This window comes from Medicago sativa, chromosome 6 (assembly GCF_051527215.1).
Source record: "Medicago sativa cultivar Bolivia chromosome 6, Bolivia_mono, whole genome shotgun sequence".
Classification (NCBI taxonomy): domain Eukaryota; kingdom Viridiplantae; phylum Streptophyta; class Magnoliopsida; order Fabales; family Fabaceae; genus Medicago; species Medicago sativa.
Genome location: NC_140754.1, coordinates 91,487,769 through 91,506,120, shown reverse-complemented (window position 1 = coordinate 91,506,120; position 18,352 = coordinate 91,487,769). Strand labels below are relative to the sequence as shown.

Here is an 18,352-nt window from a genome sequence, read left to right as displayed (position 1 = left end):
AGTGGATTTCAAAGTTGTTAGGGAATATAGCGGTTATTGTGTTCAATGTACCTTCCATATATTAATTACCATTTTCCAAATTTTGTAATCCGTGGTGCCATGCCTTTGGCCGGTTACCATTTCTAATACATTAATTTGAGCCAGTGCTTTTATTTGGAATTCTTGTTTATTCTATGTGCAAAATTTCTTCCGTTTTTAATATTAGTACTTGAAACAAAAACTTTGAAAAATCTTTTTTTTTAAAAAATTTTTTTCATTGTTTTCTTTGAAAAAATAAAAAAAATGACAAACATATTATCTTTACAATTATGTATCATGGAAGCACGTGTCAACATTCGATCTAAAAGCAGGTGGATACCACAATTGGACATAGTCATTGCTGAAAAAAAGAGATAAAAGAAAAAGCTCGCTAAGTTGAAAACCTGAAAGGGCGACTTAGGCAAGAATGAGCGTCCTGGTGGATCGAAAACCCGAAAGGGCGGTCCAGGCAAAAATTAAGGACATAGAAAATGCAAAAAAAGAGAATATATTCCCGATGGATTGAAAACCCGAAAGGGCGATCCAGGCAAAAGTTAGGGATTTCAAAAGATTTGAAAGAAAAATATTCAAAAGAAAGCAATGACTATGTAGAGCATGAATTTGAGAAGGTGCCGCGGTTGAGAAATGTCGACCTCTGCCAATGATTTGTTTGATGAGTTGTACCCCGGCTTTTGTTTTGGTTCATCCCCAGCGATGTTATCCCCAATGAAGATTACTAAGTGTTGGCTATGTGATGTCGGGCCACTTTCTTTGGACCTGCCCATGCTCGTCTCAATAATCTTTCTGTTAAACCGTCATATAAGTCTCATATGCATTCATTCATCCATGCATAGATAGCATGCATACAAATATCATTCATGCATAACTGCATTATTTTCCCATGCTTTACTCCAATACTTAAAAATGTCAATCCCAAGGTGTTAACCAATCAATTTATGCTCAAGTGGCAGGTCACATCAAATGATCATTTTACCAATGTTAATCAGTTTCCCAGTACCCTGCTTAAAGTACTCCGGTATTATTGATAGACAAGCTTTATCTTCCATTCTTTCGTCTTTATCACGGGCAGTTGATAATAGACAAGCTTTAATCAGTATTTTCGTCTTTACCACGGCAGTTGGTAGTAGACAAGCTTTATCTTCCGCATTTTCATCATTTACCACGGGCTTTTGGTAATTGATAAGCTTTACTTTCCACCTCAAGCTTTATTTTTGTCTCAAGCTTTATGTTCAGTCTCAAGCTTTATCTCCCGCCTGAGCTTTATCTTCAATCCAAGCTTTATCTTCTGCATTGTCATCGTTTACCACGGGTTGTTGGTAATTGATAAGCTTTACTTTCCATCTCAAGCTTTACTCTCCGTCATAAGCTTTATTTTCCGTCTTAAGCTTTATTTTCCGTCTTAAGCTTTATTTTCCGTCTCAAGCTTTTCATCCTGTCTTAAGCTTTATTTGCTGTCTGAGCTTTATCTTCCAAGCTTTACCGTTTGTTCAAGCTTTATATTCCGACAAGCTTTATCATCTGTATTTTCGTCTTTACCGCGTCAGTTGGTAATAGACAAGCTTTATCTTCTGTATCTCCGTCTTTACTACGGGCTGTTGGTAATAGACAAGCTTTACTTCCCGTCTCAAGCTTTATTTTCCATCTTAAAACTTTATTTGCCCGTTCCAAGCTTTATCTTCGGTACTTTCGTCTTTATCACGGCAGTTGATAAAAGACAAGCTTTATCCTCCGCATTTTTGCCTTTACCATGGCAGTCACTATTAGACAGGCTTTATCTCCCCAGTGTTATTTATCAGTTTGTTCCCCCAGTCAGTATATGTTTGTCGTAGTTGCATTCATAATAACGTTGTACACATGCATACCATAACACTCATAAGCATTGCACTCTTAGCATCTTGTCTGGTCCAAAAGTGGTGTACTTAAGTATTTAAGTCTCTTCGACCCATCGATTTAAAAGGTCTTCTTTCAAATCTTCGTGACGAAGAAACTTAAATAGGGGCATCTGTCATACCCCAATTTTGGACCAGTCATTTCTTTTCCCAGTCATTTTAAAAAAAAAACGTCTCAAACTCTTTTCGCTTTATTTATTTAAAGTCATTTAGTCGTCTTTTAAAATTTTCGAGGCTTTATTTTTACAGTTCAAAGCGAATTTCTTTTTGTCCAACTTTCGTGTAATTATTTCTTTTGCGCGTCAGCTTTTTTTAAAAAATATTTTACGCGCTCTTTTTAAGTGTTTAGCGTCCTATTTTTATTTTAATTTCCTGTAAGAAGCTTTTAATTCAAATTTTCCTCTTTGTCCGTCTTTAAATTGCTTCAAAAGAATTTTGTTCGCGCTTTAAAACGCCGCGTTATTTTAGACGTTTCAGTCAAAACTTCGGCAGAGAGGTATTTTAAAATACCTCATTTGAGATAAAGTCTTTATTTTTTATTATTATTATTATTATTATTATTATTATTATTATTATTATTATTATTATTATTATTATTATTATTTTTATTATAACTTTTATTAATATTTTGTTTTAGTCACGTGAGTTAAAAACTCACCATCCTTTTTATTTTCTTTTTTCCTTTTATTATTATTATTCTTATTTCATTTTAGTCCTTGAGTCCTTTAGTCCTGTCCAAGTGTCAGTCTGTCATTGGTCAATGTGAAACTTGGTCACCAATCCTTTAGTGTTGTGCTGTCCATTTTCTTGCATCAGAGACATAGGGGCATTTTAGTCTTTTTTCTCAGAGTCAGTGTTAACCCTAATTTTCTACTATATATAGTCTACAGTGTCAGAATTTATTCCCCAATCATTGGCAGCCGCAGCTTCCATTCCAGAAACCCTAATTTACTTTCTCTTTTCAATTTCCAGAATCAAACAATAAAAAAAATCATCAAAATTCTCAAGATCATGAAGAACATTCATTTTCTTCTAGAATCATAAAAACGCAGAAACACCAATACCCTTCTCTTTCTTCAAACATTTGGATCAAATACTCAAAAAAAAAACCACCAAAGTTCATCATGAACATCATATGAACATGATGAACCGTTTTTTTAGGAAGTAAATCAAACCACAGAAATCCACAGAAAAGCATTTTTCTAATTCGGACTCAACAACATCAGAATAATTCCGAATCGGTTTCTCAGTTACAAGATTCAGACTGAAACTATCAATCTCTTTCGCGGATTCAACAAAGGAGGCTCGGATTTGGACATTTATTTTGCTGGATCTTGAAGTTTTTTCCCTTCTCAGACTTACCTCCGATATTAAGCAAAGGTAACTTCATTCCCCTTCCTCTCTGCTCTGATATGTGATGTTACTATGTCTATGCGTGTGATGTTCATAAAAAAATGATATGAGACTGTGTTTTCAAAATGATCTTTAGAAATAGAAACCTAGATCTATACTTCGTTTGTGACTTCCTTTAAACAACAGATTTGGATTCATCTTCAATACAAAGAGGATGTTTAAATCCAATTCGTTTTTTTCAAAAAAAAAAATGAAAAAGGTTTTGAAAATACAAAGTATAGATCTAGTTTGATTAGCTCATTTTTTGTGAAATTTAATACCGGATTTGTGAAGAGAAGAAAGAGGCGGATATTTTGATCAAATTTTTTTTTAAAAAAAAAAAGGGGTTCGAACTTTCCGACGCGGTGGCTCCGCCACCGGAAACCGGCCGGCCGCCGCGTCGGACTTTCCTCCTCCTTCTCCGTTTGGTTCTATCTTTGGCTTAGAGAGATAAAAATTTTGAAGAAAGAAGTTTGTTTGTTTGAAATGATAATGTTGAACCGGCTGGGAGCATATATACCATTGTTGACCGGTTCGGTTCACCTGTGAACCGGTCCAGGCTTGAACCGAACCGGTTTACTTCCTAAGCCCACTGGATCACCTCTTTTTAGGCCCAACTGGTTTCTGTTCGTTTACTTTTTTGCTCCTGCACACCACACATAGTTGATGTTTGCACGCCCCTGTTTCTTGTATTTTGTTCTTTGGTCACATTGCTTTCATATATTTTCACCTGATATTTCGAGTATTATACTCTCTTGCTTTGGTATATAAATCATTATCTGCATTTTTTAAATCGAGTAAATTTCTTCACATCATGTGTTTTGCTTTGTTATGGTAAAATTTGCTTAGTCCCTAGTCGTTGTTTTCATGCATTTCGAACCATATAATCTTTATATCATATAAAATTTTACCATGCATTCTATTAAGGTTATGCTTTCTGGCATCTGAATTCAAAACGTTCTTTCATGTTTTCTTACTTACCTCAATTTTATTCAAAGCTTTAATTCATATCTCATGCATCTTATTTTTGACTATACATCATGCAATTTTTTTAATGTCTTGTGCATTTTTTTACATGTGCATCTTGCTTTAATTCATGCTTTGCTAGAATTCCTTCAACATTAATGCTTTACATTTTAATATTTGATGCTTTTAATTTTCTCTATATTTCATTTAATTACGTTTGCTTTAATTTTTTGGTATCTATTCATTTATTTCCTATTGCAAAGCCCCATAATTATTAGTGTGTATAATTAGGGGAATGATGTAATTTGTTGTGGGCTTTGCATGTAGGAATGGTATGTAATAGCTTAGTAATTGCACACACCGACACAAGCACCGACACTACACCATTTTATCCATGCTTGCTTTACTTTTCGCATCGTTACACCTATTTACCGTTAGTTTAGTAAAACCTTTTTCATTCCAAAAATTAAATAAGCAAAAGTCAAATTATTTTCATAATAAACCTTGGATCCAAATCCAAGTGATTTTTCCCTTTATTTTCTTAATCAAATTCCTAATTGAACTTTAATTAAACTTAGACTCAATTTCTTAAATAAAATGAAACAACCTCACTTCTATTTTTATTTCTAGTGCCTTGAGGCCCCGCAATCTCCTTCTTGAAAACCATTTTTTTCAAAAATAATTAAAATCAACCTAACCCACAAAGGTATTTTTTATAAGAGTGAACTACGGTGGTTTTGATCCCTTTTAAGGGTACGTAGGCAGAGGCTTTATTCCTTTCAAATCGATCAAATAACCAAAACTCCTACTTCTTCTCCCTCCATTCTTTCACTCATACTTTAATCAATAATTTTTTTCAAATAAAATAAAGTTAGAAAGAGGTTCTCACGGAGTACCGTGAACGACGCGGGTGCCTAACACCTTCCCGAATCGTAACCAACCCCCGGATCCAAAAAGGGTTTTTCAATCTCTTTTTCCCTTCCCAAGAATAAAATCGAGCAAGTCCGGTAGATTGAAGGTTCAAGTCCAATTAATGGCTTGACACCCGAAAATCTTGGTCTACAAGTATTTAGTACGTGTTTGATTGCACGTTTCTCCAACTCACGGTGCCAAGCCAAAACGTGATTTGACATTTTTGAATGTGTTAAAATTTGATTCTAGAAATCAATTCTAATGTCCAAACTCAAATCCAAATGAAGCAACAAACAGTAGCTTCTATAGTAGTACCTATTTGTTTAGGTTGGTAAATGTGAATCTAGAAAGGATTAGGTGGTAAATGTATATATGCAGGGCTTGTAATCAGTCCAGTCCCTCTGGAGGAGACAAAAACTTGTAGAACGGAATTAAACTGGTAAGAGCTTCTGTCAATCATGCTTACTTCTTTATAAAGATAATTATAGTGATCTTGGTTACTTGCTGGATATAGTGATTATATGCGGTGTTGTTAGTGATTGGGGTACAAATTTCTTAGCATGTCTTCCTTTCTTAGTTTAGCACGTACCAATATGATAATGAATTATGATACGAAGTACTTGTCACATGCCAGTTTCAGTCGAAATAAGGCTTGAAATTTATACTTTTATTAACAATTTTGTCTCATACTATAACCACCTAAATTTAGTCATTCCTTTTCTTTTCTATTTCCGGCATTGATAGTATGAGACAAAATCTGATTCTTAACACCAAATTCCTTTTCTATTCTTTTGGACTCCAAATGATAAGAGTAGAGAACTAGAAAGCTCCTTTCGATCAAGAGATGCTCCTGATAAAAGTGACGTGAAGTCGTGAGATTTCCGTGGTTTTTAGTCTGCTCATTTCATTGATCAAAGGGTGGACTTTTACAGTTAAATGGTTATGATTCCTTCTCGTATGAAAGCAGATCTTGTCTAACAGTGATCTTCTGCTGACAACCCACTCCATTGGATCAACAACTGATATCGTCTTCCTTGCTTGGAGCACAGTACACGGTTACCTATTACAGTCGGGGTTGGAGATTGATCATCGTCTACTAAAGAAAAGAGTTGAGGAATCTGAGTAGGCGGATATCCATGATACAACTTGAGCTTCGTGATGTGAAATACCGGGAATCCAAGCATCCGACGGTAAGACAAGTTCATAAGCCACGAGGCCAAGCGCGCGCATGACCTGATAAAAAATTGAAGTATGATTGCCTTCTCTTGCTTATGAAAATATCATTAGACTTTATTCCAGCAAGATGATATGCTGTAGATTATGCTCAGTAGAGTATTAATTTTGAGAGCATTAGTTAGCTACTACAATTCTCGATATCATACGATACGATTCAATAAGGTGATATATCATGTATAGGGTTCAACATCTGCCCTTCCTCCAAATGATCCAAATCATGTAAGATAAGATCTACAACTTCCACTCCTTCCAAATCACGTTTAGAAAAGAAAAAAAAAACATTTTTACGATGTTTTCATTTTTAGCTACTAACTAACAATGAAATGATTCAGAGGCAACCATTAGTACGTCATATCTTATAGTTTGTGTAATATTCTTTAAGATAATTTGGTTATCTAAAGCAAACCAACTGATACCATTATGATTTATGAGCCTACTACATTATACACGGTTGTATATTCAAATTGATCTTGTCATGTTCAAATTGAATGTTGTCATGTTCATATTGAATCGTTGAACTAATGAGCAAAAGCTGATTTACATTAGACATCAGAACCCATTCAACTATTGCTCGTGGTTTGACCATTAGATTCTTTGCTTGAATTAAATTTTATGAGGATCGATTATTAATTTGGAATTCATGTTGGCATAATTCAAGATTCATGCTTATTGGTCAAATTTCTTGATGACATGAGGGTAGCGTGATTTAAGTCAGTTTCCAGCAACACATAACCTCCATTCCTCCATTTCTCAACTTTTCAAAAAACGAAATTTTCACCCTCAAATCCGAATTTCACCATTCTTGCGCCATTCAAACCAAATTTCATCCACAATATCAAGTAAGTGATTATTATACTACTTCTTTGCATTATTTTGGTTGAAATTTTCAAATTTTTGTAGAAAATTAACATTTTTAGGTTTTTAAAAAATTGTCTTGCATGTTAAAGATTATGATTGTTAGTGATGATTTAACTTAGGAATTGGTGTTTAGATGTTGTTTAGGGTACAATGTGGTAGTTTAGGGTTTAGAAAATGTTAGATTACATAGTTGTTTGAAAAATGCACACTACGTGTTCGGTGAAATGTCTCAATGATACTTTTTTGTTTTTTTGGATTGTTAATGATGTAATTAGTTAGAGCTATGTTTGTTAATCATGATGATAGTTAATTTGACTGCAATGTGGTAGTTTATGGATTCAAATGACATTGTCGACATTATAGTGTTGTTGTATTATTAAAGATGACACATGTTTTGCTGTTGAAATTATGTGCAAATGTGTTAAAACTTTTTTGGTTTTTGTGCAGATATGTCTGAGCAAGAGAGGAATGACAGTTTTAGGTCTGGGAGGCGTGCCCCTACTGGTAGTGCACGGAGGGAGAAACAAGCGTTACAACCTCTGGCTGGTCGAGGTCGAGGGAGACAGGGGGCCACGAGTCTTGCTACTGTTGATGTTGCGGGGGGATCGATGTCGCAGACGGGTGCATCCCAGATTGTGGACCCGTCACATTACCAGCATGAGTAGCATTATCAGGAGCAGGCTTATCAGGAGCAGCATTATCAGGAGCAGCCTGAATTTCAGCCGGGTTATCAGTATCAGGAGGGGTATGAGTATCACCAGGGGTATCAGCCTCAGTTTCACGAGGGGTATCAGCCTGAGCAGCAATATGTCGAGCCTCCTCATCAGCAGCATCCTGAGCAACATCATGCAGAACATGTTATGGAGGATGAGGATGGGGGCTTTCCAGGAGGCCTTACGAGTTGTCTCTTTTGCCGGACTTAGGTAAACATGTGGCATGCAAGCTTTGGAACGATAAAACAGTAAGTATAATTTGCTTTATTTAATTTAATGATATTTTACTATTATGTGAAGTTTATTTTACGTAGAATATGTTATGTTTATTTAATTTAAGTATAACTACGTAGAATATGTCATGCTTATTTTACATATTTAAGTATAATTGCTTTATTTTTAACGTAGAATATATATAGTTTATTATTATGTCATGTTTATTTTACGTAGAATATTTATAGTTTATTATTATGTCATGTTTATTTTACATATTTAATTATTTTTTTGTATTTCAGTTGCAAGTGGATCGTAAGATGACTGACATCTCCCACGGGAGGAAACTGAAGCTTTCTGTCTTTTCCCTTCCGTTGCTGGTAGATGATAACCCTTGGTTCTGGGAACCGATTTATAGATCGGGTCTAAGGCCCCTCCTTCTGACTGGATGCGACAACATCTCCCACAGGTTAGTGTGTGTCATGGCTGAGAGATGGCATCAGGAGACCAGCAGCTTCCATCTGCCTGTTGGGGAGATGACCATCACACTGGATGATGTTGCTTGTCTCCTAGGCATCCCCGTCGCTGGACGGCTCATTCAGGAGGAGGATTTAGATCATGACCACGTTGTAGATCTGTTGGTGACTCACCTTTTGTTTCCGGTGGAGGATGCGGTTGGGCAGGTGACTGATTTTGGTGCCTCTGTCTCTTACACGGCCCTGAAAGATCGTTATGACCACCTGTTCACCTGTTGAACAGGTGTAACCATTTGCTGGGGGAGGATTTATCAGAGGAGGAGGAGCAGGAGCTGAGTCGTATATTAGGCCCTCCTGTGTCAAGGCGTTCTTGCTGCTCTTGCTTGGCTACACCCTTTTTGCCGGCAAGAACAGCAAAACCATTAGTCTGTTATGGATGCTTGCGGTTCGGGATTTGGCTAACATAGACACGTGGTCATGGGGCGCGATGGGACTTGCTTTCTTGTATGAGCAGCTGAATCTTACCTCAGACTCAAATGTTTACTCAGTTGGTGGTTACATGAGCTTGCTTGTGGTAATATATTTTTTCTTCTTTTTTTAAGTTAAACGTAAATGTATAGTTTCTTGTATGACACTTGTGTGCTGATATAGATTTTTCTCTTTGTTTTGCAGGGATGGGTTATAGCTCACTGCAGACATGTGGTTCCGAGGTTGAGATACCAAGATTACGACCGTGAAAACCCCTATGTGGGTAGATGGAAACCTCAAAGGGGGTTTAAACATGCTGACCATTTCAGAGGCTTGTTGGATTCGATGGAGCATTATCATGTCACCTGGAGGCTGTACGAGCACCGACGAGACGTGACGCCTTTTCAGAACGTGTGCTGGTACTCCGGATGGATCATGGCCAGCAAACAGAGGATGGTGTGTCACTTGACGGAGCGGGTGTTGAGGCAGTACGGACATGTTCTGAGGGTTCCCTGACCTCCTACTATGGTTATGCCTCTTGCCCCAGTAGATGTGGCTGTTGCCTACTTGGAGTTTGCTCTACATGTCGTTTCCCAGCAGCAGAGGGGTCGCCAGGTCCCGGACGACGACCCTTGGAAGCATTCAGATACGTACATTAGGTGGTTCTACCGTGTATCCCATCCTCTCACGTCAACCCTGCTCCAGAGCCTGACAGTGCCATGTCGAGACCTGTCTATCAGGATATTCTTGTTGACCTGGAGTGGGCCAGACATCCTCCCGATCCATTGCAGGCCATCAGCAGCATCAGAGGCAGAGTGGAGCATGCGATGCAGATTCCGGAGGTGGTTTTAAATCCACTCTTCTTTAGCATTTTGGAGGGCCTTCGTACCGATTATAGCGTGTTTGAGCAGCAGCCGGTTCCGAGGAGGAGGTCTAGGAGTCCGCAGGAGCAGCAGTAGGGTCTTTAGTTTATGACTTGTTTTTTATGACTTTTTGGATGTTTGTAGTATTTTCTTGACATTTTGGTTGTACTACTTTTACATTTGCACGGTTGGGCTTATTTATGACATTTACGTTATTTTTCGTTAAAATTGTGTTTCTAAAATTATTCGTTCTCTAAATTATTCGTTATGGTTGAATCAATGAATGGTTGTACCAAAATTTGGGTAAAGAGCAAAATAGTTTGGGTAAAGAGCAGAATTCTTGGTTAAAATTCACATGTAACCCACCAAATTTATATGAGACCCACATAATTTAGTGGGATCCATGTAAATTTTAATCAATCAAAGAATATGTCGGAAAATGTGTGTTGCTAGTATTTCTCTTGTGTACAAACATTGTGTACGTAAAGATAAATCCAACACATCAATAACAATCGACCATAAGTGCACTTTGGGTCTATAAAGGATTTGTTTTCCCTTAAAAAAATATTTATTTCAATAATTTTTAGCAAGTTTTAGTATCATGTTATTATTATTCTGGAATGATTCCCGCGTATTACAAGTTACTATAAAATGAAAGTCATCAGATTGCATCAACTTGTAATTTGCAAGAATCACACCTGGACAATAACCAATGATATATCACTAAATTACAGAAACTCCATTATAGAATTTGAGTGCATGGACAAAATCAAAAGATAGTAGTTTTATAGGCATATCTTTCTGGGTGGCATTTAGCCTGCACAAGCAAAAGAGTTGTGCACATGCATAAGGGAGAAAATTAAGGACAGCTGGCGGTAAAAAAAGCACTTTTTACCTGCTGGAATATTTTAATGAAACATATTATATTATAAACTATTCCATTTATTGTTTCTGCTGCTCACACCCCCTAAAAAACCACCAGTTATCAGCAATTACTTGTAAACCCCCTACTAAAATTGAAACATGGAGAGTAGTAATTCAGATTTTCCTTATCACACGTGAAACAACACCCTAAATCTTATTTTGAGCTTTGTTTCCCTTCTCCTTCATGGTTAACATTTTTCTTCAGATTTCCAGAAATGCATTCACACCAACAACCTACCCATTAACTTAAAGTTCTTCTTCATCAACAAAATTGTTCAATATTATTTCATTTTCCTTTGAAATTTGGAGATTGCAGCTTAGTTAGATTTCTTTTCTTGGTTGATTTCTGAAATCGTTCCATAACCCATTTATTTTTGAGTGAGATTCCTCTTGTGTGGATAATTATTACTCAATTTGATATGGAATCTTGTTTTTAAATGCCGAATCGATACCAATATGAAATTACTGCGAAACACGGTATAATTTCCGTGAAAAATCAAGATTTAAAGGTGTTTGTTTGCAAGAATCTTAAAAAAACAATTATCTGCGGTTAACTTGTGGATTTTCAAAATAAGTGTGTGCATTCTTCTTGCCTTTCAATTCCGTTTAAAACTACGTAAAAATCATTGAATTTCATCAGGTACAAAGGGAGATCCGGTTGGGTCATTTCGCGGGTCAAAACAACCCGTTTCAGACAACACGGGCGAAGAAGATGAAAAAATTTGCTAAAAAAAAATACAATATCTAGCATGGCAAGAGTTGAACTCACGACCTCCTCCCAAAGCCACACGTTCAGCACAAACCACAACAGGAAAACAATTACGTTAATTTAGGATGTTTGTTTTATTTAATTTTTATAACTTGTTGTGAATTGTGAACAATTAATACATGTTTTATATGCATTTCATGATTTTTTTTTTTTTTTTTTAAGTATTGGATAGTGGCATATTAAGCAATAACAGGTCCAATTAATTATTGCATTATATTATTATTAAAAACTTTTTTTAAAGGAAAAAAACAGTCCTAGTCGTGCAATTATGTAATTTAAAATTAATTTTTTAATGTTTTATGTGATTAATCATTTTGGATACTATCAGAATCTTTAAAATAAGGACATTTGTTCGTCGATTAAAATAGACCTAAGCAACTAACGGTATCAAATAAAATTATTCTGATAGTTGAAGCAACCATATATCTTAGGAGATGCAAGCACAAATATTTTTTTTAATTCAACCTCTTATTTTTTTCAATTCAACCATATGAATGGAAAGAAAAAGAAAAAAAAAAAACAAGTTAAGGAAATGGAAGTACATACAACCACAAAACCTGCATATATGTACTTAGATAATTTTTTAAAAGTTATTTTTAGTTTATCTTCGTAAGCTCTTCATGATAGCTTAAAGAATAGCTTATAACTTACATGAAAACAATTGACTTGATTTTCAATTTTGTTAGAAATGACTTATAAAATTGTGCACTATTCAGGATCATAACGCGACCGTGATGTCAAATCTTAAATCTTATGAAAACAAAAGGTTGTTGAAATAAAACTACATAATCAATATGAAATCAAAACATTCAAACTATTTTGACATGAAGATTCAAAGGTTGTTGATCGACTGTCAAAGCATATCACCCATATTCAATTTCTTTCGCTTTGACAAAATGTTGCAGAGTATTGCTCCTTCATATTGGAATATCAATAGTACTTGAGCTTACCCAACTATGAAACTGAATTAGGCATTTAGCTCTTGTAAGATTTTCTAACTATGAAAATAAAATTGAATTGGACAAATGACTTAGCCATCACCACCTATTGATTAACAACAGCAACAAACTCTAGTGTAGTAGTGTCTATTGAAGTAGCATGTGCCATGACCATTAGTTTTTCATTGTTTCAACCAGCTAGTGTTGATATAAACTTAGCTACATTTTGCTCTTTGATCCTTCCACCATTAGAATCAAGTCTTTCTTCATGACTCCTAAATAGAGCATCAGTATAGTGTGCAAGATGAAAATGGGTTTGACATTTCTTTTCCATGGCCTTCTTATCTGTACTTTTCACATCCTCAGCAATAGAGACTGCAGGTTTCAAATACTTCTCCAAAATTGTTCTTGAGCTGCAAGTTAAGATAAAAACATTAGAAGACATGAACTCAAATGAGTCAGGCATCACAAGGGAGCATCCATTATTTAAATATTAAACAAAATTAAGTTTGTCCAATAACTTGCTAGATCTGGTCTCTGCCAGCCACTTCCCAATCAAGCGATATACATCTGAAACCTCTTCATTACTTTGATAATTTTGTGATATGTACATTCCAAGGTTGATAGCCATATCATTTTGACCTTGAGCACGAAAAAGCTTTGCTTCTTCAATCTGCTATCCATTTTGTGATATGTACATTCCAAGGTTGATAGCCATCTCATTTTGACCTTGAGCACAAAAAAGTTTTGCTTCTTCAATCTGCTATCCAGAAGCAGAGCAAACAATTAGTACTGCCAAATCTAAATACTACTGTTGATTTTTTTCAAGCAATGTCTCAACAAGAAGAAGAAGCAAACTAGCACAAGTTAATGCCAATATATAAGAAGTTTTCAAAATAACAAACAATACGTTATTAAAATTTGGTACTTAAATTTGTAGCATTTAACTGTATTATAATGGATAACTATTTCATCCTCACACAACCAATCCAGACTTTTAAAGCACATAGCGCAAGAGTAATGTCCAATAACACAATTCTAACATTTTATACTCAAGTAAAGTTAAGTCAACATGAACAAACATTTTAAAAAAACATTAATTAGATCAAATTCAAACATTAACTAATTAAACCTGTTTTTGTCTAGAAGCAACATCAAGTAATGTCCAAAACCTCAGCGTCAAGAGCTTCACCCATAAAAAACCCTCATCAACATAATCATAATTCTAATATCCTTATTAACAAAAAATAAGTTATGTAGCAGTTTAACACTACAACTCAGTTAGCCTTGTTAAAAAGATAAGCCACATTGTGGCACACACATACTTAAGTATTGGTCAGATATAGACATCATCGCAGAGCAAAAAAATAAGTATCGACATTGTAAAAAGGGAAAATAGGTAGAGAATGTCATAAAAAGGGTTCTTATTATGTATAATAATGTTGCTACTTTTAGTTAAATTGATTTTATTTTTCTGTAATGCCTTTGACCTATTGTTGCAATAAATTGTCAAGAGTATTGCTTACAAAATAACAGTAATAGTTAACATTACATTGAACTTTGAGACTGATTTTCATCTCTAATTTTCGTCTCAAAAAACAGCACAGCCCCCGTGAAAGAAGTTACACGAAAAACAGCATGCCGCAAACAACTCAGCCTCACTCCCTCCGCTCTCAGCCATTCCAACTTACACTGTTAATATAAACTTACATTAGAGCAAAAAGGATGTCAAAAACATAATCTCATAGCAGAAGGGATGCCAACTATAAAGAATCTAATAATATCAAATCGACCAAAACCAGGAGCTACTTGAAAACTCTTATTCACATCCTTACTTAACCCAAAATCATGTCTACATACACACACAATCAATAATGCTTAATTTCACCACACATGACAGACCCTTTCATCGCTTATTTGAATTCACAGCCAATAACTCAAACATTACCCTTACCACTTTCTGCTCCTTGTCACTTATTCTTTGGTTTGTTTTTGCTTCCTATTTTTTCAATCGTTCAAGATTCACCATCGCTGCTTGTTTTTCAGTCCTGCATGATAATAATACAATGTTCTTTTTAAAACGAGATTGATTAAAGTCACACATTGCAGGACCAATTTCACTAGAATCATGTCTTATTATTATGTTCCCTGTTTAATAATCAACAACCAATATAAGAGTGGCTTGTTACCCTTCAAACTTTAATAATAAAAATTAAACTTTAATTTTTTTTTAACACAGCACAAATAAGAAAAAGGGAAAATAAAGAAAGGGAACTAGATCTAGAAGATTTTTTTTTTTGAGGGAACTAGATCTAGAAGATAACCTGTATTACATGATAATGAAGGGTCCTTCTAAAAATCATTTAGCTCCTTCACGATGCGCTTTGAAACCGTTATAATTGAAACTTCAAAATAACAACAAATGGAAAACATAATAAAGATTATCATGCAACACATCGTTGGATCTAGAAAGCAATAAAAAGAAATTGAAAGGAAAAAGGTTTCAATTGGGATATGGAACAAAAGATAAATGAAGGGTTACCACTTACCAATCGATTTCAATCAGCAGGAAAGATAAATTTGGATATGAAATTTTTCTTGTAGTGAGAGAGGTTAATGTTCATTTGTTCTTGTCTGTGGTGGTGGCGGCAGCGCTATGGTTTTTGATTGACGAAAGAGATTGTATTGAGAGCTCAAAAATGTTGAGGTGGTAGGGTTGAGATGAAGAGGGAGAAGGAAACGAAATGAAGAGAGGTAGTGGGTATTGGTTAATTGAGATAGAGTCGCGTCTATTTTGTTACTTTGGTGGGGAGCTTAAAAAATGTGGAGGGAGAATGAATAAAAAAAGCGCTTTGATAATTTTTGGGAGGAGGGAAACCAAAATGTGAAAATTATATTGGGGGGAATGTTGGAGCCATTTGTTAAAGTGTGAAATTAGATTTTGGAGCAAAAAAAAAACGTGAGGAGGATAAATAAGGAGAGAGATGAAAATTGATTATTTTAGGATGCGATGGAAAGTGAAATAATATCGCCAAAAAAAAACATTGTTAAAATGAAATTGAGTTTTTTATTTTTTAGTAAAAACTTAATTCATTTTCATATAATTTTCTTGCATGTCAATTTAGTCTTTGACAAAGAAATTTTTTTAAATTGTTCTATGATATAGAGCCCGTTTTTTATAGTTTTTTTAAGAAAAAAAATCACTTTTTAAAAAATCATTCTCTTAATTATTATTTTTAGTGAGTATTCAATTTATTACCTTTATTTGAAGAAAAAAAATCATTCTCTTAATTATTATTTTTTAAAATCACTATCTTTTTTTATTACTATTTTTGTTCCACGTAATAAATAATATTAAGTCTAACATATTTGCATTTACGTTTTCAATAATATATTCTACGAGTAAAGAAAAGAAATTGCACTACCAAAAAAACAAAGGGAAAGAAATTGTGAAAATCAGAAAAATGATAAATTTGAAAAGGAAGATCAAATAAAGTCCAACCATAGTATAAGGAATGAAATTGTGAAAAATAGAAAAATGATGAATTTAAAAAGGAAGATTAGATAAAATCCAACACTGGTAGAAGGAATGAAATTGTGGAAATTATAAAAATTATAAATTTGAAAAGGAAGATCAAATAAAGCCTGTAACTCTAACCCTAATGACATCTCTCACCCTAATGACAAGATTCTTTGACATAAACAAATACAAATACTTGACAACGACTGATTAAACTTAAAATTCTTACCCTAACTAAAAGAATATTGGAGTTAAAGTACTTGGATGAACGTTCAACCACTAATCAAACTCTTTATCAACTAAATCATACTCTTTATCGACTAATCAAGCTTACAAATCTCATCCTAATGACAATATTCTTCGACCTAAACTACTTCCTGGATGTCATAAAGACTAATCAAACTCACAACTCTTATCCTAACTGAAAGAATCTTATAGTCAAAGTACTTGGATGAATGTTTAAAGACTAGTCAAATCTTTCACCGACCAATCAAGCTTACAACTCTCAACCTAATGACAAGAATATTTGACCTTTTCGACTTAAAATTATGCTTATTGATTAATCAATATGTCTGAAAGACTGATCTAGCTCACATCTCTTACCCTTACATAAATAATCTTGTACGAAAGGTACTTCCATAAATGTTAATTGCTTAATCAATATATTCACTGCTTCGTTTTTATTTAATCAATATTATGATTATTATTATAATTTATTTATATTACATCATAAATGTTTGTTGCTTTCAAGTTATAAAAAAATCAAACTAACAATGATTATCTATTTCAACGACACCGACAATAAAACAATATAACAAAAAAATATAATCTAAATTCTTTTTTTAATGACACAACTTTTACCCTAACTGAAAGAATGTTTGAGTCAAAATTAGATGGAGGGAAATGTTGGAGCCACCTCAAAGTGGTGAAAACTCAATTCATTCCCTTGTAATTTTCTTCCATGCCAATTTAGTCTTTGAAAAGAAAAAAAATATTGAATTATACTCTCATATATTTAGAAAAATGACGAATTTTGTAAGGAAGATCTAATAAAATCCAATCCAAACAGAAGGAATAAAATAGTGAATAGAAAAATGATGAATTTAAAAAGGAAGATCAAATAAAGTCCAACCCTAATATAAGGAATAAAATTGTGAAAAATAAAAAAATGATGAATTTAAAAAGGAAGATTAGATAAAATCCAACCCTGGTAGAAGGAATGAAATTGTGAAAAATAAAAAAATGATGAACGTCAACCTAAACTACTTCCAAGATGTCAGAACGACTGATCAAACTTACAACTCTTACCCTAACTGAAAGAATCTGGGAGTCAAAGTATTTAGATGAACGTTCACTGACTAATCAAATTCATGTTATCGACTAACCAAGCTTACAACTCTAACCCTAATGACAACTATAACTATTGACAACATTCTTCGACCTAAACAGATATAGTGTATTTCATCACGACTGATCAAACTCACAGCTCTTACCCTAACTGAAAGAATGTTGGAGTCAAAGTACTTGGATGAACGTTCGCTGACTAATCAAACTCATGTTATCGACTAATAAAGCTTACAACTCCAACCCTAATGACAACTATGACCTTATCGACTAACCAAGCTCACAACTCTTACCCTAACTGAAAGAATCTTGTAGTCAAAGTAGTTGGATGAATGTTCAACGACTAATCAAGCTTACAACTCTAGCCCTAATGAAAATTCTAACCCCAATGACAAGATTCTTTGACCTAAACTACTACAAAGACTTCTTAACGAATAATCAAACTCAAAATTCTTATCCTAACTGAAAGAATCTTGGAGTCAAATTACTTGGATGAACGTTCAATGACTAATCAAACTGTTTATTGACTAACCAAGCTTACAACTCTAACCCTAATGACAAGATTCTTTGACTCAAACTTTTACAAAGACTTCTTAACGACTAATCAAACTCAAAATTCTTACCCTAACTGAAAGAATCTTAGAGTCAAAATACTTAGATGAATGTTCAATGACTAATCAAACTATTTATCGACTAACCAAGCTCACAACTCTAACCATAATGACATGTTTCTTAGACCTAAACTACTACAAGACTTCAAAACGATTCATCAAACTCACAACTCTTACCCTAACTGAAAGAATCTTGCAGTGAAAGTACTTGGATGAACGTT

At 34.4% G+C, this 18,352-nt stretch overlaps 1 protein-coding gene across 1 annotated transcript; it reads right to left on the bottom strand.

Moving 5' to 3' along the window:
- Positions 1–12,453: 12,453 nt before the first annotated feature.
- On the bottom strand, positions 12,454–13,834 carry LOC146918194 (serine/threonine-protein kinase ATM-like). The gene is made up of 3 exons (XM_085719823.1): positions 13,789–13,834; positions 13,178–13,329; positions 12,454–13,069 (listed from the first exon to the last, which is right to left on the bottom strand). Exons 2-3 carry the CDS (start codon positions 13,285–13,287, stop codon positions 12,847–12,849), a joined length of 333 nt encoding a protein of 110 aa, XP_085575949.1. The 5' UTR covers positions 13,288–13,329; positions 13,789–13,834; the 3' UTR covers positions 12,454–12,846.
- Between the last annotated feature and the right edge of the window lie 4,518 nt (positions 13,835–18,352).

Coding starts and splice junctions, on each gene's coding strand:
- LOC146918194 (XM_085719823.1), bottom strand. CDS start 13,287: ATGGCTATCAACCTTGGAATGTACATATCACAAAATTATCAAAGTAAT. Junction 13,070..13,177: donor GCAGAGACCAGATCTAGCAA/GTTATTGGACAA, acceptor CTTAACTTGCAG/CTCAAGAACAATTTTGGAGA.